The sequence below is a fragment of the Cyprinus carpio genome, chromosome B11, assembly GCF_018340385.1.
Source record: "Cyprinus carpio isolate SPL01 chromosome B11, ASM1834038v1, whole genome shotgun sequence".
NCBI classification, from domain to species: domain Eukaryota; kingdom Metazoa; phylum Chordata; class Actinopteri; order Cypriniformes; family Cyprinidae; genus Cyprinus; species Cyprinus carpio.
The window spans coordinates 960098-984463 of record NC_056607.1 but is presented as its reverse complement, the minus strand read 5'-3'; the positions used below and the strand labels follow the sequence as shown (position 1 = coordinate 984463).

The following is a 24366-nucleotide window of genomic DNA, read 5'->3' as shown; positions in this document are numbered from 1 at the left end:
AAATCCTGGAAGGATTGATTAAACCACTAACAGCATCCGGTCCAAAATCAAACAGCACATTCAAGTTACATCTGCATTGTCTCTGAGCTGAATATAGTGACTTTTTGCTCCAAACTAAACTTTGCTGCCTAAACAGAGGAAAGATTTTGCAGTGTTGTTCATAACATTTGTGTGAAATCAAAGTGTTCATGGTATCCAGAGGGACAGACACCTTCATGCTTCAGTACACTGACTGGCTACTGGACCTTGCCTTCCTAACTAACATCACTGGGAAATTGAATCATTTGAAGTGTGAAATTCAAGGCAAAGGTAAGACAATCAGTGACACACTCAGTGCTGTAAATGCATTTCAAAGCCAAGATAAGCCTTTTCTCCACATATTTACAGAGCTCCAGTATGTGAAGTGTGACATGGATAGTGACATGAATCCTGATGTTGTTTGTGACCCCGATGGCCTGGGCAGAGCATGCGCTTGTGCTTCTCGTTGTCATTGTGTTGGCCGTCAACACTAAAGGCTTGACTAAACTATTCTCTTGTGTCAGCGATTCAATGTACCTCACACCTACACACTGGTGTGGTGGCAGCTTTATTGTTTTCACTCCCCAAACGTTCCGGTGAGCTGACAAGCGCAAGCAAGCTGTGTTGTGGATTATCTCCGCTGACAACACTCAAGACATTAGCCATGGCAAAAACACACCGAGCACAGAAGCAGTGGTGTCTAATGAAAGTTGAGACCGTGAATTCATTTGAGAACTGGTGTCAGAACCTTGTTTACACGTTATCTTTGGACACTGAGTTAGTCCCTTTCTAGTTGATGGAATAAAGGAAAAAGAAGACGAGAGCCTCACCATTCAGAAGTTTTACCAATGACGATGACGACGATGTTCCGGCAGCGCAACGACGCCTACGCCAACAAAAGATCAGCATGCTTGAACTTATGCTGGGGCAGATCACTAACTACTGCCCTGTTTTTTTCCCGAAATACTATTGTTAAAAACTCCACATGCATTGATCACATATGGCAGACTATCAGACTACATTATGGATTCCAATCAACTGGTGCACGTTTCATTGTCTTTGCTGCTATTAAACTTGAGTCTAATGAAGGTCCAGAGGATTTGTACAAAAGATTAATAGCTTTTGTTGAGGACAATTTACTATGCAGAGACTCTGGCATTACTCACGGTGGTGAAGCTAGAGGATGAAGAGCTCTCCCCCACGATCAAAAACTTTTTGTCCTAACTTGGCTTCATCTTATACATAGCGATTTGCCAAAGCTTGTAAAGCAGAGGTGTGCCACGTTACCGCGTTACAGTCACGCATTCTGGCATCCATCAAACCAGAGATATCTCAGGCCAGAGGATGCCAGAGCTATGTGCTCGGCCATGTCTAACCCTCCAAGACAGAAACATGAATCACTGGGTCGATCTAGGAAGTCCTGCCCACATTGTAAGGAGGCATGCAGACAGGACAATCACTTCCTCAGTAAGTGCCCTTCCCTGCCTCCTCCAGACAAAGCTTTCAATGCCATTTTCATTGTAAAATTGATGTTGGGATGATGGATAGAAATTTTGGAATTGGAGTGTTGATAAGTGCTGAGTGGGCTCGTAAGTGGGTTTTATTGTCTCCATTGGTGGTGGGTGGGGTAGTACACACATATTTTCAAATGAGATGGGCACACGCTCTTTTTTGATGGACTCGTGGTAGAAAACTTGGATTCATTATTGCTGGCATCCCCTTTATGGAATGTAATGACATTTCTATCCGCCCCGCTAGGCTCTAGGTATGTGGAGCATCAGACACATACAAGTATGGTGCTAATCAGATGTATGGAGACAGACATGCTATTCGATGAGCTCATGTGTTTCGTGCTACCTCATCACATACTGTGTGGCCTGGAGACTGTGTTGAACTTGAACTTCCAGCAGAACTTGCGAAGGTTAACGAGTGTTTTTCGTGGAGGTTGTGTTGTTCTTGATATTTCATCAGAAATTGCTGTAGACACTGGTTTGTTCCATCGTTGTTTGTAGGGGCATCTGGAAAAATCTGAATTCCCAATCTGACTGATGCGCGAGTGTGTATTGATGTTGTTGTTTGTCAAGGAGTTTTATGGGGGGTTTCGTCTTGTTACAGCATTTGCCGATGTGTGCAAACCCCAACCGTCGCTGATGCTGAATGTGGATGCCACACTGTGTCTTATAGCTCAGTGGAGATACATCATTGCACCTTACCAAGGCATTCTACCAAATTCCATTTTCTAAATCTTCTATGAAGTGCTGCGGTGTGGTCATGCCATTTAAAGGAGTCCGTGGGAATGCCAGATGTGCCATGGACATGCCCGGCTCAGAAACCACATTAGAGGATTTAACCTGTCATGTATTTGTCGACCTCCTTCAACAGGGACGGGCAACCAAGGTCACTGATGACCTGTACTGTGGTGCCAATACCCATAAACATCTTCTTGCAGTGTGGAAAACGGTCTTAGTGGACCTCCAGGCATGCAATATGTGCTTATCTCCCAGTCCAGACCAACATTCCTGCAACTGTTTGCGCTCTACGGTCCTTTATTGGTGCATATAAAGTTCTAGCTTGTGTTCTTAAGGGTTGTGCATCGATTCTTGCCCCTTTCGACAACATGGCCGCTGGTAGTGATTAGATGGCTGCGGTTGTGTGGTCAGATGAGCTCCCCCAGTGTTTTCATATGGCTCAGCAGGCACACTGTGACAATACCACGACCTGATGATCAACTTTGGATTGTTACCGATGGTTCGCTCGGGGATCCAGGGCTGGGCGCGACCATGTATGTTACAAGGGGGAAAAAGTTGTTGATCACCAGACATTTTAGTGCTAAGCTTTGCAAAAAATCAAACAAACTGTCTTCAGTGTGAGACTGAGGCCCTAGCTATAGCTGCTGCCTTCAGTCATCACAGAAGGCGTGTGTGCTCACTGACAGTAAACCATGCATTTTCTGTGAGCCCACGTGTTACTACTTTCTTGTCTACTGCAAGCCGCTTTCAGGTCTCTGTTCATCATGTTGCTGGGGCTGATATTCTCCCTTTAGATTATGCTAGTTGCCATGCTGCACAATGTGACAGTCCAGCATGTCAGGTGTGTAGCTTCGTCCGTGAATCCATGGTCTCTGTCGTGTGGCATACTGATGTTGCCAACATCTTGTAGGGAGCTCAGAAGGTGCCCTTTGCCCATAGGGCCACATGGGTGTCTATTCAGGCAGAGTGTCCAGACCTTCATAGGGTACGCGCCCGTCTTGGGCTGGGTAGGGTACATGCATATCTTTGGCAGGGTACACACCCTTCCAAGAGAGTTACCAATGTCAAAGGTGTTAGCAAGTGATGGGCGGATAGTTGTGCTGCGTGACACACCACTGTCAAACACTACCTAGTGAATCGTTGTTCCAAGGTCAGTACTGCATGGGTTGTTTATGTGATTGCACACTAGGTTAGATCACCCTTTGGCTCACCAGTTGAGACTTTTCATTTGCTGGTACTTCTATGTGCTTGACTTGGATTCAGTCATCCAGCCTACCAGTAAGGGATGTCACCAATGCCCTGCACTGGCTAAGTCCCCTGTGTTCGCAGTGAAGTAGTTTTGCTGTGACCCACCTGAGACGGTCAGACAGTCTAGTCGTTTGTGAATGTGTGACATCCTTTACACCTGCTTTGTTACTTGATGATGGGCAGAAGGAAACATTGCGGGATGGTATTGTACGCTTGTGTATTGGCCTTTGTCCGCTCGATGGTGCCTTTGCTATGTTTAGAACTGACCCGGCGCCGGGTTTTTCAGCACTGGCCAAGGACACATTGCTTACTCAATAAAAGCTGGCCATTGAGGTTGGTGATGATAATATTATCAAAAATAAAGTGTGCGTTAAGGCCATCCAGGAGCTACAGGGCGAGATTTTGTGACTAGAACTACATTGTGGGGTTGTCACCCCCTTGCTATTGTCTGTAGCTGTTGCTCGGTTAAATAGCCATATTGTTTATGAAATATTGTGAGACTGACCCAGCATGATCAGTTCTCTCTTTTCAGTGCATGTTTTGTGTTGGACAACGCTTGGCTAATCACCCCCACAGTGTTAAAGCTAAAGCTCCACTGAGTCTAGCCTTGATATTTGCACTGGCGACCTTGCATATTTGTATAGTGACCGTAACAAGTCATGGGCTCGAAGCAGATATCTTAGTTCAGACGGGACGTGGTGCAACATCCATAAGTTTACAGTTTCCCAGTTGCAGCGTGCTTCTTATAGGGTTTGCTTAACAGATTGTTATAAAGTTGTCTCTTTTCCATGTGTCACAGGTCATTGTGATGATGGTGGTAGGTGCATCTTGTTGCAAATATGAGTGAGAATTATATCTTGTTGTCGATATGGGCGACTGTTTTATCACCCCCTGGTCTGATGGCAGCAGATGTCCGGAGGGTAGGACCATGTCCCCATCAGGTTCGGTGGAGATCCCTTGCCATGAGTTGGCCTTCCTCTCAGCTGTTCCGGTGCAGGCTCCTCAGCGGTCAGGCCGTCTCCATCGACAAGTTAAAGGATTATGAGCTGCACTAGATGGGCTGCCTTCACCTGTATGCTTGCTTTGCTTTAAAGAAGTTGTGTTGATGCTTTGCATTGGTGTTGTGTAAGGGTTCTATGAGGTTATGCTGTGTTTTTGGAAATGTTGTTGTTTGATTGCTTTGATTCATCTTATGTTGTCACATGCCACTTTTTTATTTCTTCCTTTTTTCTTTCTGTTTCAAATGTACACAGGTGCCAGAGGAAAGAGGTGTGTTCTGGAGGGAAAAAGGGTGGTGCCAGTATGTGAAGTGTGACGTGGATCGTGACGTGACTCCTGACATTGTTTGTGACCCTGATGACCTGGGTGGAGCATGCGCTTGTGCTTGTGTTGGCCGTCGCCACTAAAGAGTTGACTAAACTACCTTCTCCTGTCAGCGATTCAATGTACCTCACATACACACTGGCAGAGGGAGATATTGCATCACTTTCCATCCATGCAGTTAATGCAAATAACAATGCTTTTGCATCTGAGGTCTCTGATAGAGCATAACATAAGTACTCTTGAACAGACTTGGACAAAAATTTGAGGACAGATTCAATTGCTTTATAAGCTGGAACCATCTATGTTATTCTCATTATTTTTAACCCTAACCTGATCAAAGTTAGCCATCTTGAAGGACGACTTAGTTCTCTAATTGCACCATGAGGAGGCGAGGAGTGAGAAAGTTAGGAAGCTTCCAGAGAAGCTATGAGTGAGGATACACAGGTGTATCCAGTGCTGGAGTCTTTCTTGTTAAAAAACTTGAACTCTTGTTGTAAGCTGTGCTTAGTCTTGGCTTCTCCCGATTTGGGTTTTGCCCCAGTTTTTGCCCACCTGTCAGAGGTCCATCTGGCAGCCGGTTCTCATGGTACTTGGACTCTTCTCAGTGTCTGGACTTGCTGCACCCCTCAGTTCTTCCACTTCTGTCAAGCCCTTTAGTTCTAGGTGCTGTTTCAGACTGATCTCTCATTACTGACCTCCCGCCTGGCCCTGACTTTGCACCTGGGTTTCTCTTTGTGGCCTCTTTGCCTTTCTCAGACTGCTTATCCGGTTCTAATGCTTGACCCTTTTCCCTTTCAGGTTGGAGTTTGCCACAGGACTCAGTGGCCTTGTTTGCTTTTCATGTTTTACCTCTTTTCACAAAGTTTTTGTCTGATTAACTCTGTCTGATTAACCGCTTGGATCCTCAGCATTTGCCCTGACAACCTCAATCTATCTGAGCACATCAGGACATAGGTTCTTATCTGATCTGTTTCCCTACTCCTTTTTCTCCTTTCACTTTCGTTTTTGCTTGTCCTTTCCATGTAGTGGCCACTCATGATTCTCATCTGTTCCATCTCTAAACTCTTGCCTAAGGTCTTGTCTCACTGTGTCTTGACAGTTCTCTACTCAGAGGTCTCTCCTCTCTGGTTCTCAGACTGCCGTGTGTGTGTGTTCTTTTATATATGATTTGGGTGTATGATATCAGTTCTAAATTAAATCAAGTTTTTGATTTAGTTTATTCTTATTTGTTTATTTGGAGAGGAAGCACAGGTGTAGAGAATTACATTGAAGGTACTACTTTCATTATTTTAGCATTTTCAACAGATTCAAAATGACAGTTAAACTTGTTCATCATTGACATTCAGTGATGTGCATGCAGCTCATTCAGTTTAAATAGTATCAAATGCAATAATTTGCAATCAAGTCAACGTACGATTTAAATAAAATGATTATGTTCAGACATTTACTGTATACTTCTCTACCTTTGGAGCTGCCATATATAGTAATAAATATACCAATTTGCTGAAGCATTGCACTCCACGCCACCAGCCATTTGTACAGCTTTTGATGCTTTTGAACTTTTACATTGTTATTAAAATATTACTTAAACTCACCAATGCATTTTTTTTCTTACACACTAGTAGTAAACTAGTGTTTATTACAAAGATGAAGTAAATCATTCAATATTACAGGAACTAAAACTATAACTATCACATTGCCTTTTAGCATGTTTGTATCACTGGTGATCTGACTTTGTACACTGAAGACAGTTTCAGTGTCATAAGCTGACCAGGTGTTTTTTTTTAAATGTTAGGCTGTTAAATTGATTGGTCTAGAGAGAGAAAAAAGATTAGATTTACCAGAGTTTGTCATGGCACTGTGTCTCGATAAAAGGGTTTTGCAAGAACCACAAATGTCCGGGCGTTGAATATATTGCATACCCCTTTTGAGCCCCTGACTGTTTTTAACAAGCTTTGTGTTATGGAGTGGGAAAGAAAGCTGAAGATCTTGGAAGACAGAATGTGAGGGACCGTGTCTTGCCCTCTGTGTTGTGTTGTGGTGCCTGGATGTGGTACAAGTGCTCCAAAAACTCTGGGAACTCATTAGCATGAAAAAGACTCTATGTGAATGGCATCTAAATGGAGGACAATGAGCCAATCCCCCCTCCTGCTCTATTTCAGTATTTCTTTCAGCTGTACATTTACTGCTCCGCATTTTTGCATTCCTTTAGTAAAGGCTGTGATCAGCATAGATGGTAAATTACACACACACACACACACACACACACATACACACACACACACACACACACACATACAGCAATTTCATTGTCATACAACAGCTTTCCTGAATGTAGGTGTTTTGAACCAGCAAGAGTCTGCCTCAACTCATGTATTGGGTGATGCTCCAGTCCTGTGTCACATCAATGATGGGAAACAATTATGTTGAGTTAGGCAGTTTTTTCAGGTCCAACACAACATAATGAAAACAAGGGTGGACAATAAACTACAGTTGTCTCATCCTATTACACAGACACAGAATTCTTTCCAACTGGAATAGCAAAATGGCTCAAACCAGAAATCATATTAATTCCGCATTTATATATATATATATATATATATATATGTATATATATATATATATATATATATATATATATATATATATATATATATGTATATAAAATAAGCGAATTAATCACATCCTTTTTCTGTGATTAATTGCAATTAATCGCACACGTCATGAAATTAAGCATATACCATTTATCTTGTTTCAAATGTTTATTTTGTCATCATTTGAAATATCCAGCAAAGTAAACCAAAAGACTGAAGGGTGATTCTCAAAAATCTATATTTTCTGCAAGCTTTTTTCAAGATAAATTTAGATGTCTTTCCAAAAAAGGACACTTAGAAACTCCTAAAGAACACCAAAGAACCAAATGATATAAGGAGCCCATATAAGCACATATGAAAGAAGGAAAAAAAAAAATCTTAATTTTATAGTATGTGTACAGTGCAACAGCAAAGAGCTGTTTTTACATTTTAGAGTTGCGATACCGAACAGGACCACATGGAGATGCCAAAAAAAAAAAAAACAAAAAAACGTAGACTTTATAAGACTGCATATATCTACTACTGTAGCCTACACGGATCCATTCGGTATAACTAAACACAGCAAAAAAACCATGACAAATCAAAACAGTATCGTGAATGTGTAGAAACAACTTGAATGTACGAAAATGTCTATGTATAAATACAATGTGCGATCAGTGCGTCAAGAGCACTCATACACGCATTATTATAATGGACTCACGCGTGCTTACTGTACGACTCTTGTATGCCACCGCAATCGTCTTTACCTTGATTGCAGTCTTCATCCATTAAAACTTTACCAGCGAGATTGGTTATATAGTCGAGAAAATGTAGTTTGCATCTCATCTGACCATACAGGGCTCGCGCTCTTCAGAGACAATCACAGAATATGATAGAGCACGTGTTTAAAAGCGAAACACTCTGGAATGAATAATTCACTGAAAACGCAACATGCGTCTCTGTTCTCTCTGCAATCTCTGATGTAATCAGCCTGGTTTCCTTAAAATTAGCGCTGTTTTGGACAGATTGTTTGAATGCATTCGCTTACTGGATCATTGAACCGAAAACTTTCCCGGAGTTTAGTGGCTTAAAATGATCTCATCGCAAGCAGAGAAGCTAAATTGGGTTAGAATAGAAATTGTGCTTCAGTAATTCTGCGTTAATTGCATTCAATTATTTTAAGAATTGTAAAAATAATTGCATGCATTAACGATGACAGCCCTAATATATATATATATATATATATAATATCAATAACGATGACAGCCCTAATATATATATATATATATACACACACTGTATATATTTAGGTCCATATATATTTGGACACAGGCACAATTTTTATTATATTAGCTGCTGACCAAAACATATTCAAGTTACAGTTATATAATGAATATGGGAATGAGTGCACACTCTGAGCTTTAATTTGAGGGCATTCTCATCAAAAAGCTCTTTAATATGTACCTCCTCCCTTTTACAAGGGACAAAAAAAAATGGACAATTGACTCAAGAGCTGTTTCATAGCAGGTGCAGGGCCGTTGCTAGTGGGGTGAGAGGTGGTGACAATTATAGGGGCCCACGGCTGAGGGGGGCCCCACGGCGATCTCAACTGACTGGCTGAGGCTAGCCTGAAAAGACGCTCAGGGCAGCGGATGGGCCACTGCTGCACATCATCATGAAAGCTTATTATTTGCACTGGTTTTTAAGACTTGCCAATTTAAACATTCAAAAGAGTTTAAAGCATTTAAACATAAGACGTGGAAAAACTCAACTATGTACTCGCACGCCATGTTCTGTGCACACGTAGAGAGACAGCACACTGCACCGAGCTCTCCTTTGCGTCCTCCTGCACCTGAACGAACAAATACAAATCGAAGTTTAAACATGCAAACAGATAAAGATGTGAAAGAGCCCAATTCAGCATCCATGCGCAGTGTTCTGTGCACACAGGGCACATGCAGAGAGACGCGTTTCAAAGCGCTTGAACATCAAATTTGCCTCTTCTTGCTCTTGTACCGACAAATGCAAAATTATGTTAAAATACCCATCTTGGAGAGTATCCTCGAAAAAACTGTCAGTTATATCTAAAGTGAAAGTAAACAGTGGAGAAAGAAATCGGATATGTATCTTTCTGCTGTTGGTGTCCTTAATGTCATTCCAAGAAAATGAAAGAAAGAAAATCACTCACTGCTCTTGACTGAATTACTTTGTCTAAATTGAAAGTAAACCGACAGTCATACCAAAAATTATTCAGTCACCAGATATAAATTTTGATATATTTTTTTTTTTACTGTGCAGGACACTATGGTTCATTTATGTTAGTGAGTATAGCAAAATAAAGTAATCTGTGACATATTATACCCAAAAAATCTTCATACAGTGGACTACCAGTAAAATTAAAAAAAAAAAAAAATTATTTAGACACTTTAACATGACCATGTTTTGCTTAAGTGTTATTTCTTTAATTGCTAATGCGACCTTTTTACACCACGGACTGAACAAAATTAAGCATTGTTAGGTAATAGTTCAACAAAGTATTGATAGTTGTGTAAATACTGCTGTGTAAACAGTTGTTTTAATTTTTTGTTGATCTTACTCCATTACATACCTTTCTATCAAAGTTATCTAACATAATCAAGATGAATTTGTCCTGACACAGATTAACTCTGAGTTCTTGTCATATTTTATTATACCATTTTCTGAACTATAGCAAATAAAATGTGATAATGTGAGAAATGTTGAAGGTGTCTGAAAAATTTTTGGTTTGACTGTATATTAAATTTTTACAATGAGGACTATGCAGTGCTATTTTACATTTGATTATTCGGTTTCTGTACATGGACACCTACAAACTTAAATAAAAACTTGACACATGAAAATAGCACAATTAAATAAATAAATCAAAAATTTCAAATAGGGCCCACTGGTACAACCAGCACCGGGGCTCCGCAAACCCCAGCTATGGCCATGGACAGGTGTGGGCTATTCTTTCGTTATTTCTTCATCAGTTAAGCAGGTAAAAGGTCTGGAGTTGATTCTAAGTGTGCCATTTGTGTTTGGAAGCTGTTGCTGTGAATCCACATCATTCAGTCAAACGACGTCCACAGAAGACAACAGTGGTGGATGATCGGAGAATCCTCTCCATGGTAAAGAAAAACCCTTTCACAACATCCAGCCAAGTGAAAAACACTCTCCAGGAGGTAGGTGTGTCACTGTCAAAGTCTACAAAAGAGAAGACTTCATGAGAGCAAATACAGAGGGTTCGCTGCAATGTGCAAACAAGGCCAGATAAGACATTTAGATGCCAAAAAAAAAAAAAAAAAAAAAAAAGAAATAGCCAGACCACTTCTGGAAAAGCATTATTTGGATGGCTGAAATTAAGATCAACCTGTACCAGAATGACAAAGAAAAAAGTATGGAGAAGGCTTGGAACAGCTCATGATCCAAAGCATACAACATCATCTGTGAAACATGGTGGAGCAGTGTGATGGCATGAGCATGTATGGCTTCCAGTGGCACTGGGTTACTGGTGTTTACTGATGATGTGACAGAGGACAGAAGCAGCCAGAAGAATTCCGAAGTGTATAGGCATATACTCTCTATCCTTTCTTGAAGCATCTTGCCACGGTGCCACAGTTCTTCTGGATATAAGGCAAGGCAAGTTTATTTATATAGCACATTTCATACACAATGGTAATTCAAAGTGCTTTACATAAAAGAAAGTAAAGTAATCATGAAAAAGTAAAACAAGGAATTTAAAAACTTTGAAAATGAAACTGATTTAAAATTAATTTACAACAGTTAAAAATATAAAAAGATTTTACATAAAATACAGTGAATACATAAAATACAGTGCAATCAGTTCGGACATCACACAGTGCTCATTCAGTAATGCACAGCTAAACAGATGAGTTTTGAGTCTAGATTTAAAAGTGGCTAATGTTTTAGCACATCTGATCTCTTCTGCAAGCTGATTCCAGTTGCGGGTGGCATAATAACTAAAAACGGACTCCCCTTGTTTTGTGTGAACCCTTGGTATTTATAACTGACTTGATCCTAATGATCTGAGTGCTCTGTTATGTTTATATTCAGTGAACATATCTGCAATGTATTTCAGTCCTATGTCATTGATTGATTTATAACTGAGTAAAAGTACTTTAAAATCAATCCTAAATGTAACTGGAAGCCGGTGTAAGGACCTAAGGACTGGTGTGATATGCTCAGATTTTCTGGTTCTAGTCAGAATCCTGGCAGCAGTGTTCTGGATGAGCTGCAGCTGCTTAATGGTCTTCTTGTGAAGGCCGGTGAGGAGACCATTACAATAGTCTACCCTGCTGGTGATAAAGGCATGAACAAGTTTCTCCAAGTCTTGGCTGGAAACATCTAATTCTTGCAATGTTTTTTAAATGATAGTATGCTGATTCAATTACTGCTTTGAATCTAATTCTTGCAATGTTTTTTAAATGATAGTATGCTGATTCAATTACTGCTTTGATATGTGTTGAGGCTATCCTATAAGCCTCGGCATAGTTGTTTGACCCCTCGAGTCACAGTATGCGTTCACCTTCAGAACTTCATATTTGTTTCTAAATGCAATGACTTCAGTTTTCTCCTTGTTTGAATTCATCAATGCATTGGCAGAAGGAGTCAATGGGGCTGTAGTCATTTGTTGATAAGGCTAGGTAAATCTGTGTATCATCAGCATAGCTGTGATAGGACATTTGGTTCTTTCTTATTATTTGACTTAGTGGGAGCATATACAGGCTAAACAATAGCGGTGGAAGAACTGAGCCTTGTGGGACTCCACATGTCATGGACGTTCACTTAGACTTATGCTCTCCTAGACTCACATAATAACCTCTCCCTTCTAAGTATGACCTGAACCAATTGAGAACCATCCCAGAAAGCCTGACACAGTTTTCCAGTCTCTCTAGTAGTATGTTAAGATCGTCAGTGTCAAACACAGCACTGAGATCTAGTAGTACCAGCACTGATATTTTGCCAGAGTCAGAATTAAAGCGAATATCATTTATTATCTTGATGAGTGCTGTCTCTGTGCTGTGATGCAGTCGGAAACCAGATTGAAAACTGTCCAGGTATCCATTTGAGTTTAAGTATTTGTTCAGCTGATTAAAAAACTACCATAATTTTTTTCTTATAAAAGAAAGATTTGATATTTGTCTATATTTGCTCAAAAGGTTTGATCAAGTTAAGAACTACCTTTTCTATAATTTTGCTTATAAAAGGAAGATTTGATATTGCTCTATTATTGCTCAAAATGGTGTTATTAAGATTGCTCTTTTTGTGTGTGTAGATAGCAGGTTGACGATTTTAGGTGCTGCACTATTTCTTCCAAAATGTTGTAATCAGTTGCTTCAAAAATAGACATAGTATCTTTTTGATATTGCGGCCGAATCTGTCTGACCTCTGCATTACTTGAGGATGTGCTAATCGCCTTTAATTTAGTCTGTCTCAGTTTGTTCTGTTTCTTCATGTCATTCCAGACAGACTGGATGATGATGAGATCAGATCTCTGTGTGGAGACCCCTTGTGCAAACAAAAATCTCACTGGATTATTACAATGAATGGCAAAATGAATGTTTGGAAATGTAAACTTATATTTCCTAGTGACACACTACAGCAAAAGATAGAAATAACTGACTTAAAATCATTTTTAGCTGGTGAAAATACTAGTGTTCTAATCATTTTGGCTACCACATACTGTATATGTGTGTGTGTGTGTGTGTGTGTGTGTGTGTGTGTGTGTGTGTGTGTGTGTGTGAATATTGCGTGTGCGTGTGTGTGAGTGTGTATGGAATTTATGTGATATGTGATTTCCAGCTTGAGCCATCGTATGAGAACCTGTCCCATTAATTAACTGATTTATTTATTTATTTGTTTGTTTATTTTATTTAAAAAAAAAAAAAATAGAGAAGATATTCAAGACAGTGGCAGTATTTCTTAAAAACAAATTTCCCTTAAATCTAAAAAAGTACATAGTCACCAGAATATGCAGTAAATGTGTCTACCCTATATTGGAGAAGGCTGTGAGGTCGATTCTCATTTAGTCTATAACAGGCAGCAGTTCTCATTTGAGTATAAATAGAGTGCAAACACAGTAACAGCAGTCCAGACGACACCATGTGACTTCCTTATACAAGCCCATCATTTGTGTCCAAAAGTGCATTTACTGCCTGTACACTGAGACGAGGAGGATCTGATGTCACTGTGTGTGTTAGTGTGTGTTTGTGTAGTTCAGGTATGATATGGGGACACAAAAATGTCCCCACAAAAATGGCAATATCCAAAATCCTTGTCCTTATAGGGACATGAGGAAAACAGCTTATAAGTCATACAGAATTAAGTTTTCTGAATATCTAAAAATGGCTGTAGTCTTGTGTGAGGTGTAAGTTTTATGTGCAGGGTTAGTGTAAGGGGATAGAAAATACAGTTTGGATAGTAGAAAAACCATTACACCTACGGGATAAACCTATAAAACATGGAAACCAGTGTGTGTGTGTGTGTCAGAGAAGGATCAGTAGCATGCCAGAGGCATTAGAAATGATGATCTCAAAGAGACATAAACAACGAACTTTTTTTTTTTTTGCGACATGTACACTTACTTAATGCGGTTAGTAGTCAATGTTCAACAGTCATATATTCGGGAATTCCCTGGATCGAATCACATGGAACTCTAAAACCATTCAATTTTGTAATCCAAAACGTTTATAAAGAGGAAGAAAAAGCACCAGAAGTCAATGTGTCATGGAGATTGGATTTATGTCTGGCTGCACTTCTGAAGCTTCCCCTCAAGGATCAATAAACAAGATATTGAAATTAAACAACTTGAACAATAAATAAAATAAAATAAAATAAAATAAAATAAAAAAAATACAAAAAAAAAATTCATAAATCCTATAAGATAAGAGCTCATAATACAACAAAAACAAGACCAGACATTTAAAGAGTAATGCATTACTTGTAACTTTTGGGAGCCAGTTAACCATGGGAACAGAAAGATTAGCCACTGACTGAAACCTGTGTCAGATTTTGAATGAATCCTTTCTGTTTGCTTCAGACCAAAATCCAACCCCTTTAAAGTGTCAGGCATTGAACTTTTAATGTGACGGCTTTTAACAGCTTCTTGCTAAAAAAGTGTCTTGTAACCGTATAGCTTATAAACACACAAGCTCCTTTTAGACACTGGAGACAGACAGACTGCAGTATGAGTGTAGGGCGCTAGTAAACATATAGGTCTGACAGACACTGTGAATAGAGAAGAGGGTAATACTTTTACATAAGAGAGAGGGGGAAAAGTAAAACATCATAGACAGAGATATCACATTTACAGAAGAGATGAGTCAGTGGAAGCCCTGTATAATCAGGTGACTAGACGTGGAAGTCCCCAGGAAGTGGCACATCTGGTCACAGAGTTGGGTGAGTGGAAGTGGTGTTTAATAGGGTGTGTAGAATTGGTTGTTGTTTGGTAATTTTAATTTGATAAGGAGTTTTTCTTTGTTGGGTCCTCATTTTGTATTACTAATTTGTGTATAATAATGATATGTTGACACGTCTTCCTTAGTATGGTGTTCCCTGCTGATTATACAGTAAGGTGAGATGTTCATTGTTACAGGTTTTCTCAATTGTAACCATTGTTTTTGTGTTTGCAGGGAGTAAAAAATCAAAAGAAGTGTCAGACGCCACACTGGATGTGCTCCTGCTGGACAGATCAGATCACAGGAGTCTGAAAACACTTTTCAAAACAATTCTAACTTGACATCTTAAAGGCACAGCAGTGTACATGTGTACACTGAAATAAAAGATGGATTTGTTCTGATGGCTATAGTAGTGATTTTTGAGTTGCACTGTATAAATGGTTATTGTTTGTTTGTTTGTTGGCAGTCGTTTTTTGAGTTGTTGTGTATAACGTTTATTGTCAGCAATATTGGTGTACTGTATTATGGCACTATATGCTCATTCAAGCTGTGGGAAAATGCTTTGCTACTTTCCATTCAAATCAATGCACATTCATGTATGTTCATTGGCAGTCACACTAGCACTTTAGTTTATGGTGTAGCTGGTGTTTTCTCAGAGAGGATGATCATGAATTAAGTTGCGTTGGTTCTAAGGTGTAAAACATGATGTAACTGCTGATATCATGCACTGCACAAAAGAATTGTTTTATATATAATACACTAATATGTATGTATGTTTTAATTTTACAGAGGTTCTTTAAAGAAAGTGAACACACATTATAATGCACAGTTAGTTAAAACATGATTACAGTGTACACGTCTCTAGTAGATTCTAGTCTTGCTGTCTTTTTCACCTCTTTTCTGGTGTGGCAGGTAAAACGGTGCAACTGATCAGTTAGTAAAGCAACAAACCCCTCCTCAAGAACACATGATTTGTGGAATCAAATCCTCAAATAAATAAAACTTAGTGCTAGAGGATTCATTACATTATCACCCTTATATGAGCAATAATATCAGTGATGCTGGCCACTAATAATAGTTGATAATAAGCAGTGAGCTCAGCACAGCGTAATGCTCCTGACTGTAACTCATCTCACACATTCATTGTATGTCTGACAGAACGCAAGCGTCCAGCTTTAACAGTCTCTGTGCACGAAAATATCTGCTGTGTCACTGACTGAACATCATTCTGAGCACGAACAGACCTGTGTCTGATCACAAAGGGATTCAGTATGAGAGATATCTAATGCTGTTTCTCACACAAACACACATTAACAAACTGACTTATCACAACACCCTAAATCTCAAGAGAAATAATAATAATAAAAAATAATAAAATCAAGAGAAAGATACGATTCCTAGTGTTATCTAAGTATTGACACCAATGAACAGTGCTGCTATATAAGATCATGTTTCAGGTCACAATCGTTCTCGGCAATGAGCTCTTTTGCCTTCAACACGAGCCGAAGCAATAATCCAGTTGATAGACTCACCAGCTGTGAGGTTCAGGTGTGAGCTGCTGGTGTAAAGCCAAAGAGAAGCCGAAGAAACTTCCCTCTTCACCCTCCTTGATGAGGACTGTTGTTGTGTCCAGGTTAAACGCTGAGATCCAGGAGCAGAGAGCGAGCAGGAGGCAGCAGAGTCCAGCCGTGCACCTCCGCTGTGTGCGCCACAGAGACATGACAAAGTTCAGCGGCTCTGATAAACACCACAGTCCTGGAGCAACTGCTGATCATGAACACAAGACACGGGAAGTTTCTAAGAAATGATCAGTGTCAGTATGCTGCTGCCAGTCTGAGCTGGGCTCCAGGCAGAAAGACTGCACAAGTGCACGGCCGCCCCTCCTCACACACACACAGAGCCGTGAATAGACCACCCACACCCCCCTCAGCTGACATCATCACTCAGCGATCCATGGCACATTGATCAGGATCACTAGATATGACTAAACTCTGAACAATACGAGGACCTGCAGTTGTAGATCAGTGTTCGGTCACTTCACAAAACTTCCTATTTGAAATGGTGATTTGTAGATTTTGCAACCTTTCAAACATGCTATGAGACACATGATGTCCTGAAGTGTATATTTCAGTTGCATTGTGGCATCTCAGGCAAAATTTTATAGGAAGTTTGTAGTGATATAGCCTGACAGGGTTGATTACTTACCAGTTCATGTCATTACTAGCCTTGTGTTCAAGGTCATGACACCGCAGTGTGTTTGTAAGTTCATGTTATTTCTACAAATATCCAGTTTTCAAAAATAACCTATTTGCTTTACAAAATCATAATATTAGGGTTGACTATTTTCAGTCATAACCAACTGAAAATATTAACAAAACGTACAGTAAGATAAAGTGATAAGTTTGGAATAAGTTGATGAAACAATAATGTTGTCATTATAACAGTATTTTGTGATGCAGTCATATTTAATAATGCATATTTACAGTTTGGCCTGTTCCTCCCCTTACCAAAAAGTAGTATACTTCAAGTTTATTTTATTAAGTATACTTAAGTAAAGTTCAAATATATTTAGACTTTTTGTAAGTATAAGTCAAGTATACTTAAATGTCATTTTAAGTATATTTCTTAGGAGTACATAAATCCCATTTCTGATAAGTACATAAAAAGTAAACTAAAAGCATACTTTTCTATTTTTAGTTTAAAAGAAGTATACTAATAGCACACTTGAATAAACTTCTTTTTCGTAAGGGTCACACAAAGAGGTGAAACTCTTAAAACACTTTCATGAAACTTTATGGTGCCTTTTCGTCATTTCTGATAGCATCCACCTTTTACACTTTGTATGGACATGCGAATGTTTATCTTCCTTTGTGTCCACTGAATGCCATGAGGGGAGTAAACGATGACAAAATTGACTTTGTTAAGATCTGATCTCACTGATACAAACTAAAGCAGACATGAAGAGGCGATGACTTTGATGGAGCTGTAATTAGAACATTAAATGATGAAGAGAATGTAAAGATGCTTTGGTGCTGTAATCACAGCCCTGCCTGTCATGCGTTGTGACATGCGGCCACAGCTGTTTCCATGAGTCATGTGACCTGCTCTCTTCCTCTCTGGCCTTATGCAACTGTCAGTCAAAATCTCACAAATTATAAACCCATTTCTGAAAAGATAGAATACAAGTTTCTAAACTGAAAACACATGGTAAGGCATTTCAGAATTAGTTTAATAGTGATATGAATATGGATTGATTTGAAGTTACCTTGTAGGATAAAAACAACAGTTGCATATCTGTTTTCCCACACTGAGACTGATGATTAACGTTTGTTGAACTCTCTGCTATTTTTGTGAATGTTATTTTGAACTTCTTTGGCCCTCAATGCCTCGTGTTAAATGAGATGCTATTTTAGAGTGGGGAGCAGAGTTGGAGTGAGGAGTGTCAGTCCATCAGGAATAAAACATATTTTAGTAACAGTTAATTATAAAAGATGGGATATTATCAAAAGCACTGTCACATACTGTATGATTAAGACATGTCCATGACTTTTCAGTGTTTTAATTCAGAGGACATTGCCTGAAGGGTTGCAAAAGTAGGCTTAATAGACTTAGGCTAAAGTTAATATTTCAATGAAGCTTAGTGTATTTATTTATTTGAAGTTATCTGCTATAGTAGCAATGTCTATTTTCTACTGACCACTATCTGGTATAAATAGACAGAACAGAATGCCTTTGTTCCAATTTAAGGTTTGACATGAAGTGGGCTATTTCCTCCCTTTTATTTGATATTATAAAAGCCTGAATTCACTTCATTTTTCAGTAACAAATGTAACATTATGATATATAAAATGCAATAATTTTGTGACACTGTCACACAAAAACGGTTTTACCGCTCAGTATATATTAAGATGGTTTAAAATCTATATATTTGAGTTTTAATAGTTTGAATAGCCATTTTAATCCTCTTAATTATTTAATGTGTGGATGTCTTTAAATGTTCATGGGTCACCTGTCATGTGATCAATCAAGCAGTGATCAATAAAGCAAGCAGCATAACAATCAAACAAGGTCATTGAGCAAACACTGAGTTTGCCAACCGCCATTGAAAAGAAAAGAAAAGAAAAGAAAAGAAAAGAAAAGAAAAGAAAAGAAGACCAAACACTGAGCATGCTGGATTATGGAGGGGTTTTTTTTAATGGATTTTCCATTCCAGTATCTCTCTCATCTTTGATTATCCCTTTCTTTGGATTATATATACACCGGTGGACATTTTTACCTCGGAACTTCAACACACTGGGATTCTTAAGGACTATTTTAGGGTACGATTCAACTGGATAATCTGCTTTTAACAGCCCAAGTTATTCTAGTTTTATTGTGTTGTTTTAAGTTCCTTGTGCATTATGTATAAATACACTATTTATTCATTCTAATTATGTCGTTTGTCTCATCTTTTAAAAAACCTTATTTTACTACACACAATATAATCTGACCCCTTTTAATCATTGTAACATCTTCCTATAAGGCAGAGTGTTACAATTTATTCCTATAAGTAGTATGTCTTATTACATGCAATATGGAAGATGCTTGTTCCTAGATGTTCCTTTACAACTAGCCACAAAGTCACTTTCCCAAACCTTCACCCTCTCTGTTCCTCTCTGGTAGAATGAACTAAACTTCACATGATCTGATGACACTATCAGAACTTTCAAGGAGCAGCAGAAGACAAACCTCTTCCACAAGCACTAACCCACCCTAGAACAATAATAGGCACTTACTAAAAATCTAGCTCTGGCTTTGTACCTGCCACTGTGTACTTTGAGTGTTTTTGAGAAAATGTTTTTTCTTGTTGTGATTTTTATTTTTTGTAATATTTTTATTTTGTGGGTTATGGGTAATTTTTAAGTCGCCATGAATAAAAGCTTGTCCTAAATGAATAAATGCAATGCACAACCAACACGTTCTCACTCCCAACTCGTCATATTTTGACGCTTGGTCAGAGTCGGTCCTAACTGCAGAGCACAACATCCAGGGGCCGTGGTTGGATCCAGATCCAACTCCTCCCACCTTACATATACCTAAACCTACCTATCTCCACCCCCTTGATGTGGATCCAACCACGCCCCCTGGATCTTGTGTTCTGCAGTGAGGGGCTACTGCTTTTTGATGCTCAAGGTACCCCTTTAGAGTCACTTTTCAGTGTGCAAGGTCCTCCGTTGTTTACAGTTGTTTGTCGTAATTTAATGGTTTGCATGCTTTTAAAAAAAAAAAAATAGAAATAATTTTATAAAAATGTACACTTTCATTGGAACACCTAACCCCACCCCTACACTAAACCTACCCACTTCTGAACAATATAGAACACGTAAGTGCAGTCACAGGTATTTATTGCAAATCTGACCATAAACAAGCAGTATAAAAGCATTACAAACAAATTGTGTTGCATTCCAAGTCTTCTGAAGCCATATGATGTCTTTATGTGAAGAAGAGAGTAAAACATAAGGTTTTAATCGCTGTAAATTATCTCACTCCATTACTGCGCTTACATCCCATTCAAAAAGATACTCACATACTTTAGCATGACACAATTGGTCACGAGACACACAAGAACCAATAGCATTTCACAACTAAGGCTGTTGTATTAATATGAATACTTTTTGAATAAATTATGATGGTAGCTGTATCTGCCTGTTATATCTTGTGTTTTATTGACAAATCGTAGGTTTAGCCTCTTAAGACTCGAGAAAAAAAGTTTTAGGAAAAATTATTTTTTTCCATGTCTTTACATTGTTTAGAGAATTAAAAATAATGTTAAAAAAAATAAAAATTTAAATGACATTTCATTCTTGAGTTACGCTATGTCCTCGTTAGAGGACATCGGGACTCAATTTCTTTAAAAAAAAAAATAAAAAGACATGAATGAACATGCATTGGCAAAAACAATTGATTTTTTAAATAACCAGTACATTTTTAGTTTTCAAGATTTTTTTTTTTTTTACCAAACTTTGTATAAAGTTGATTCTCAGCTATGTTATAACAGAATGATTTCATATACCACTTTTCTTTCTGCAAAATGTGTGTAAAATGGCCATCAATGGGTTTTCTCATTATATACAATGTATCTATAAACTAAATCTAATTTGCATATTAATGTGTTTTTGTGGCAACATGTAAAGAAAAAAGAAGTGTAATAATGGGAGTAATGATTGACAAGATTTTCATAATAATATATAATATTTCATAGAATATTTAAATATAATTTATTTCCCTATTCATTTGTTATGTCTCCCAAAATGCTTAATAAACATGCTTTTAGTCCCGGTGTCCTCATAAGAGGACATATATGAAATCAACATCCTGTTTCGTAACAGAAAGTCATATTTTGATTTGAAACCCCATAACATTTTCCTGAGATGTTGATTTATGACACACAATTTAAAAATTAGATTTAAATGATAACTAAAAAATAGTGTCATATTTCCATAAGAGTGTCACTAAATTAATTTCAGACAGTTTTGAAGACCAAGGAGAGGGAGTGGTCATGGGGAAACATCCAATCATTTGGTATCTCTGAAAAGCCCTGAATGTGCTCTGTACAGGACATCCAGACTTACAACTGTGACATGTACAGTCTGAGAGAAATTCACAAAAATAATGTCCTCATAAGAGGCTGCAGGGTCTTAAGAGGTTAGGGGCAGTGGTTGGGTTGCTCATGAATGTGTAAATAGGGTACAGTAGTATAAAAAAACTGTTGTGACTGTTTACATTGAAAAAATCACACCCCAACATATATGCAATAAAGGAAATATTATTATACAATGTATAATTTAATCATGACACTAACATTCCCTGTACATTTCGCGTCAGCATATTGATGCCAAGGGTTTCTTATTTAAAGCAATGGAGGACCCTGCATGTTGAAAAACGCTAAAGGGGTACCCTGTGCATCAAAAAGTGACACCAAGGGGTCCTGACCAAGCGTCAATATGTGACAAGTTGGAAGTGAGAACGTGTTGGCACAACACAAATTTCAGAGTAATGTGTCTGTACAACCACAGAATAAATACATCTAATTCCTTAAAATGGACAATAAAGTTGGCAGAGTTATAAGAGATTTCCTGTAGCTGTTTCATCTTTGTGCACCCCAACCAACACAGTCACACACTCAGATGTTAGTCATACCTATATGTTTAGAATCATAATAGGTTCATTTGATATGCCAGACGCTTCACCTTGAATATAGACTGTAGAGTAAAGTAGGTGGCTGCAGTCCAGGAGAAGAGTGAAAAAGAGCTGTCGGGAATATTCATACATAATTAAAACATATCAACTGAAATAGAAATGCATTTTAGACATGCATTCTCGACAAGAACAAAACATCATGATTGTTCTAGATTAATGTGCATTAAGCTTTATAGTTAATGTAGTTAATGAGCCATTTCCCATCATGCTTTAGTTTGTGCAGCTAGTAAACAGCAGCTGCAGAGCATGGGTCTAAAAACTGTGACGGCTTGGCTGTCGCAAGAGTATTTAAGCACACTGATGTGATGTCACAGCAAGTCACACAGCATTTCTAACCAGCATGATCAAATGTCATGTCAGATCTCAGCTTGTGTACGCAAGTTTTTGAGTTAAGCTAAACTTGTGTGCAGCATATAATTACAGCTTTTTGTTCATTTTGATTATTTTCCTGACCGACAACCAAAGCTCATTAGTCAATCATTAACCAGTAAGATAAAAATGTAATGTTTGTTTGTTTATTCATTTTCAGGGCTTTAGCTTTATACAGTATGCGTAAATAGCAGCAAACAACAGACCATGAGGATTCACACATCCTCAAATCACGGACCTGCAGCACTTCTGTGAACAGAGAAAACCAGAAATTACCTATATAAAAAGAATAAAATAAGTAGGACTACACAAAAATAAATGTATCTTAAATTAACAGATTACCAAAAGAAAAAACAAAAACTGTGCCACATGTATGGGCTAAGATACTGATAAATAAATGTTTAACAAATATTTCTTAGATTTTCTGTAATTAACTGTATTTAACGTTCATTTTCACAAACTGTGAGTATACAGTAATGACAACTTTTCAAATGTTATTTTATTTGGAAATGTATTTTTATAAACCCTAATTAGGCTTATTATTTTAAATTTTAGGCTCATGTTTACCACAAAGTGCTTTCTGCAAATGTAATTGTGAAAGTGTAATTGTTGTTTTATTATTATTATTATTATTATTATTATTATTATTATTATTATTATTATTATTATTCATTCATTCATATTGGAATTTATTAAGGGATTGATAATGATCTGATTACTTTTCGTCTCTTTTAGAGAACAAACATAACCCCAGGTATTTATTCAATACAGTGGCAAAAAAATTAACAAAAAATAAAGCATTATCAGGCATTGACATTTCCCAACTGCACAGTAGTAATAATTTTATGAACTACTTTACTTCTAAGATCGATACTATTAGAGATAAAATTGTAACCATGCAGCTGTCAGCTACAGTATCGCATCAGATAGTGTGCTATAGGTCCCCTGAGGAACAGTTCCACTCATTCTCTACTATAGGAGAGGAAGAATTGTTTAAACTTGTTAAATCATCTAAACCAACAACATATATGTTAGACCATATTCCACCTAAGCTCCTAAAAGTGGTGCTTCCAGAAGTCATAGATCCTCTTCTGACTATTATTAATTAGTCACTGTCATTAGGATATGTCCCCCAAACCTTCACACTGGCTGTTCATCTCATTAAAAAACCACAACTTGACCTCAAAGTCAAGTCATGTCAAGTTACTTCCAAATCCATTAAAGGATTTTTAGGCTGCATTAATTAGGTAAACCTGGAACACTTCCCATAACACCCGATGTACTTGCTACATCATTAGAAAAATGGCATCTACGCTAATATTAGTCTGTTTCTCTCTTATTCCGAGGTCACCATAGCCACCAGATCCAGTCTGTATCCAAGTCAGAGGGTCACTGCAGTCACCCGGATCCAGTATATATCCAGCCCAGATGGTGGATCAGCACCTAGAAAGGACCTCTACAGCCCTGAATGTCAGCGGAGACCAGGACAACTAGAGCCCCAGAGACAGATCCCCTGTAAAGACTTTGTCTCAGACGACCACTGGGACAAGACCACAGGAAACAGATGATTCTTCTGCACAATCTGACTTTGCTGCAGCCTGGAACTGAACTGCTGGTTTCGTCTGGTCAGAGGAGAACTGGCCCCCCCCCACTGAGCCTGGTTTCTCCCAAGGTTTTTTCTCCATTCTGTCACCGATGGAGTTTGGTTCCTTGCTCCTGTCGCCTCTGGCTTGCTTAGTTGGGGACACTTCATTTACAGCGATATCGTTGACTTGATTGCAAATTATTGCACAGATACTTATTAACTGAACTGAGCTGCATGATGACATCACTGAATTCAATGATGAACTGCCTTTAACTGTCATTTTGCATTATTGACACACTGTTTTCCTAATTAATGTTGTTCAGTTG

The 24366-nt window shown here is 38.4% G+C and overlaps 1 protein-coding gene across 1 annotated transcript in view; it reads right to left on the bottom strand.

Moving 5' to 3' along the window:
• itga7 (integrin, alpha 7) overlaps positions 1-16724 on the bottom strand; it is a 43665-nt gene extending 26941 nt beyond the window's left edge. Inside the window, exon 1 of the mRNA XM_042733503.1 lies at positions 16380-16724. Coding sequence (XP_042589437.1) covers positions 16380-16567 — 188 coding nt within the window. The 5' untranslated portion in view covers positions 16568-16724. The remainder of the gene's footprint in view (positions 1-16379) is intronic.
• Positions 16725-24366: the final 7642 nt, after the last annotated feature.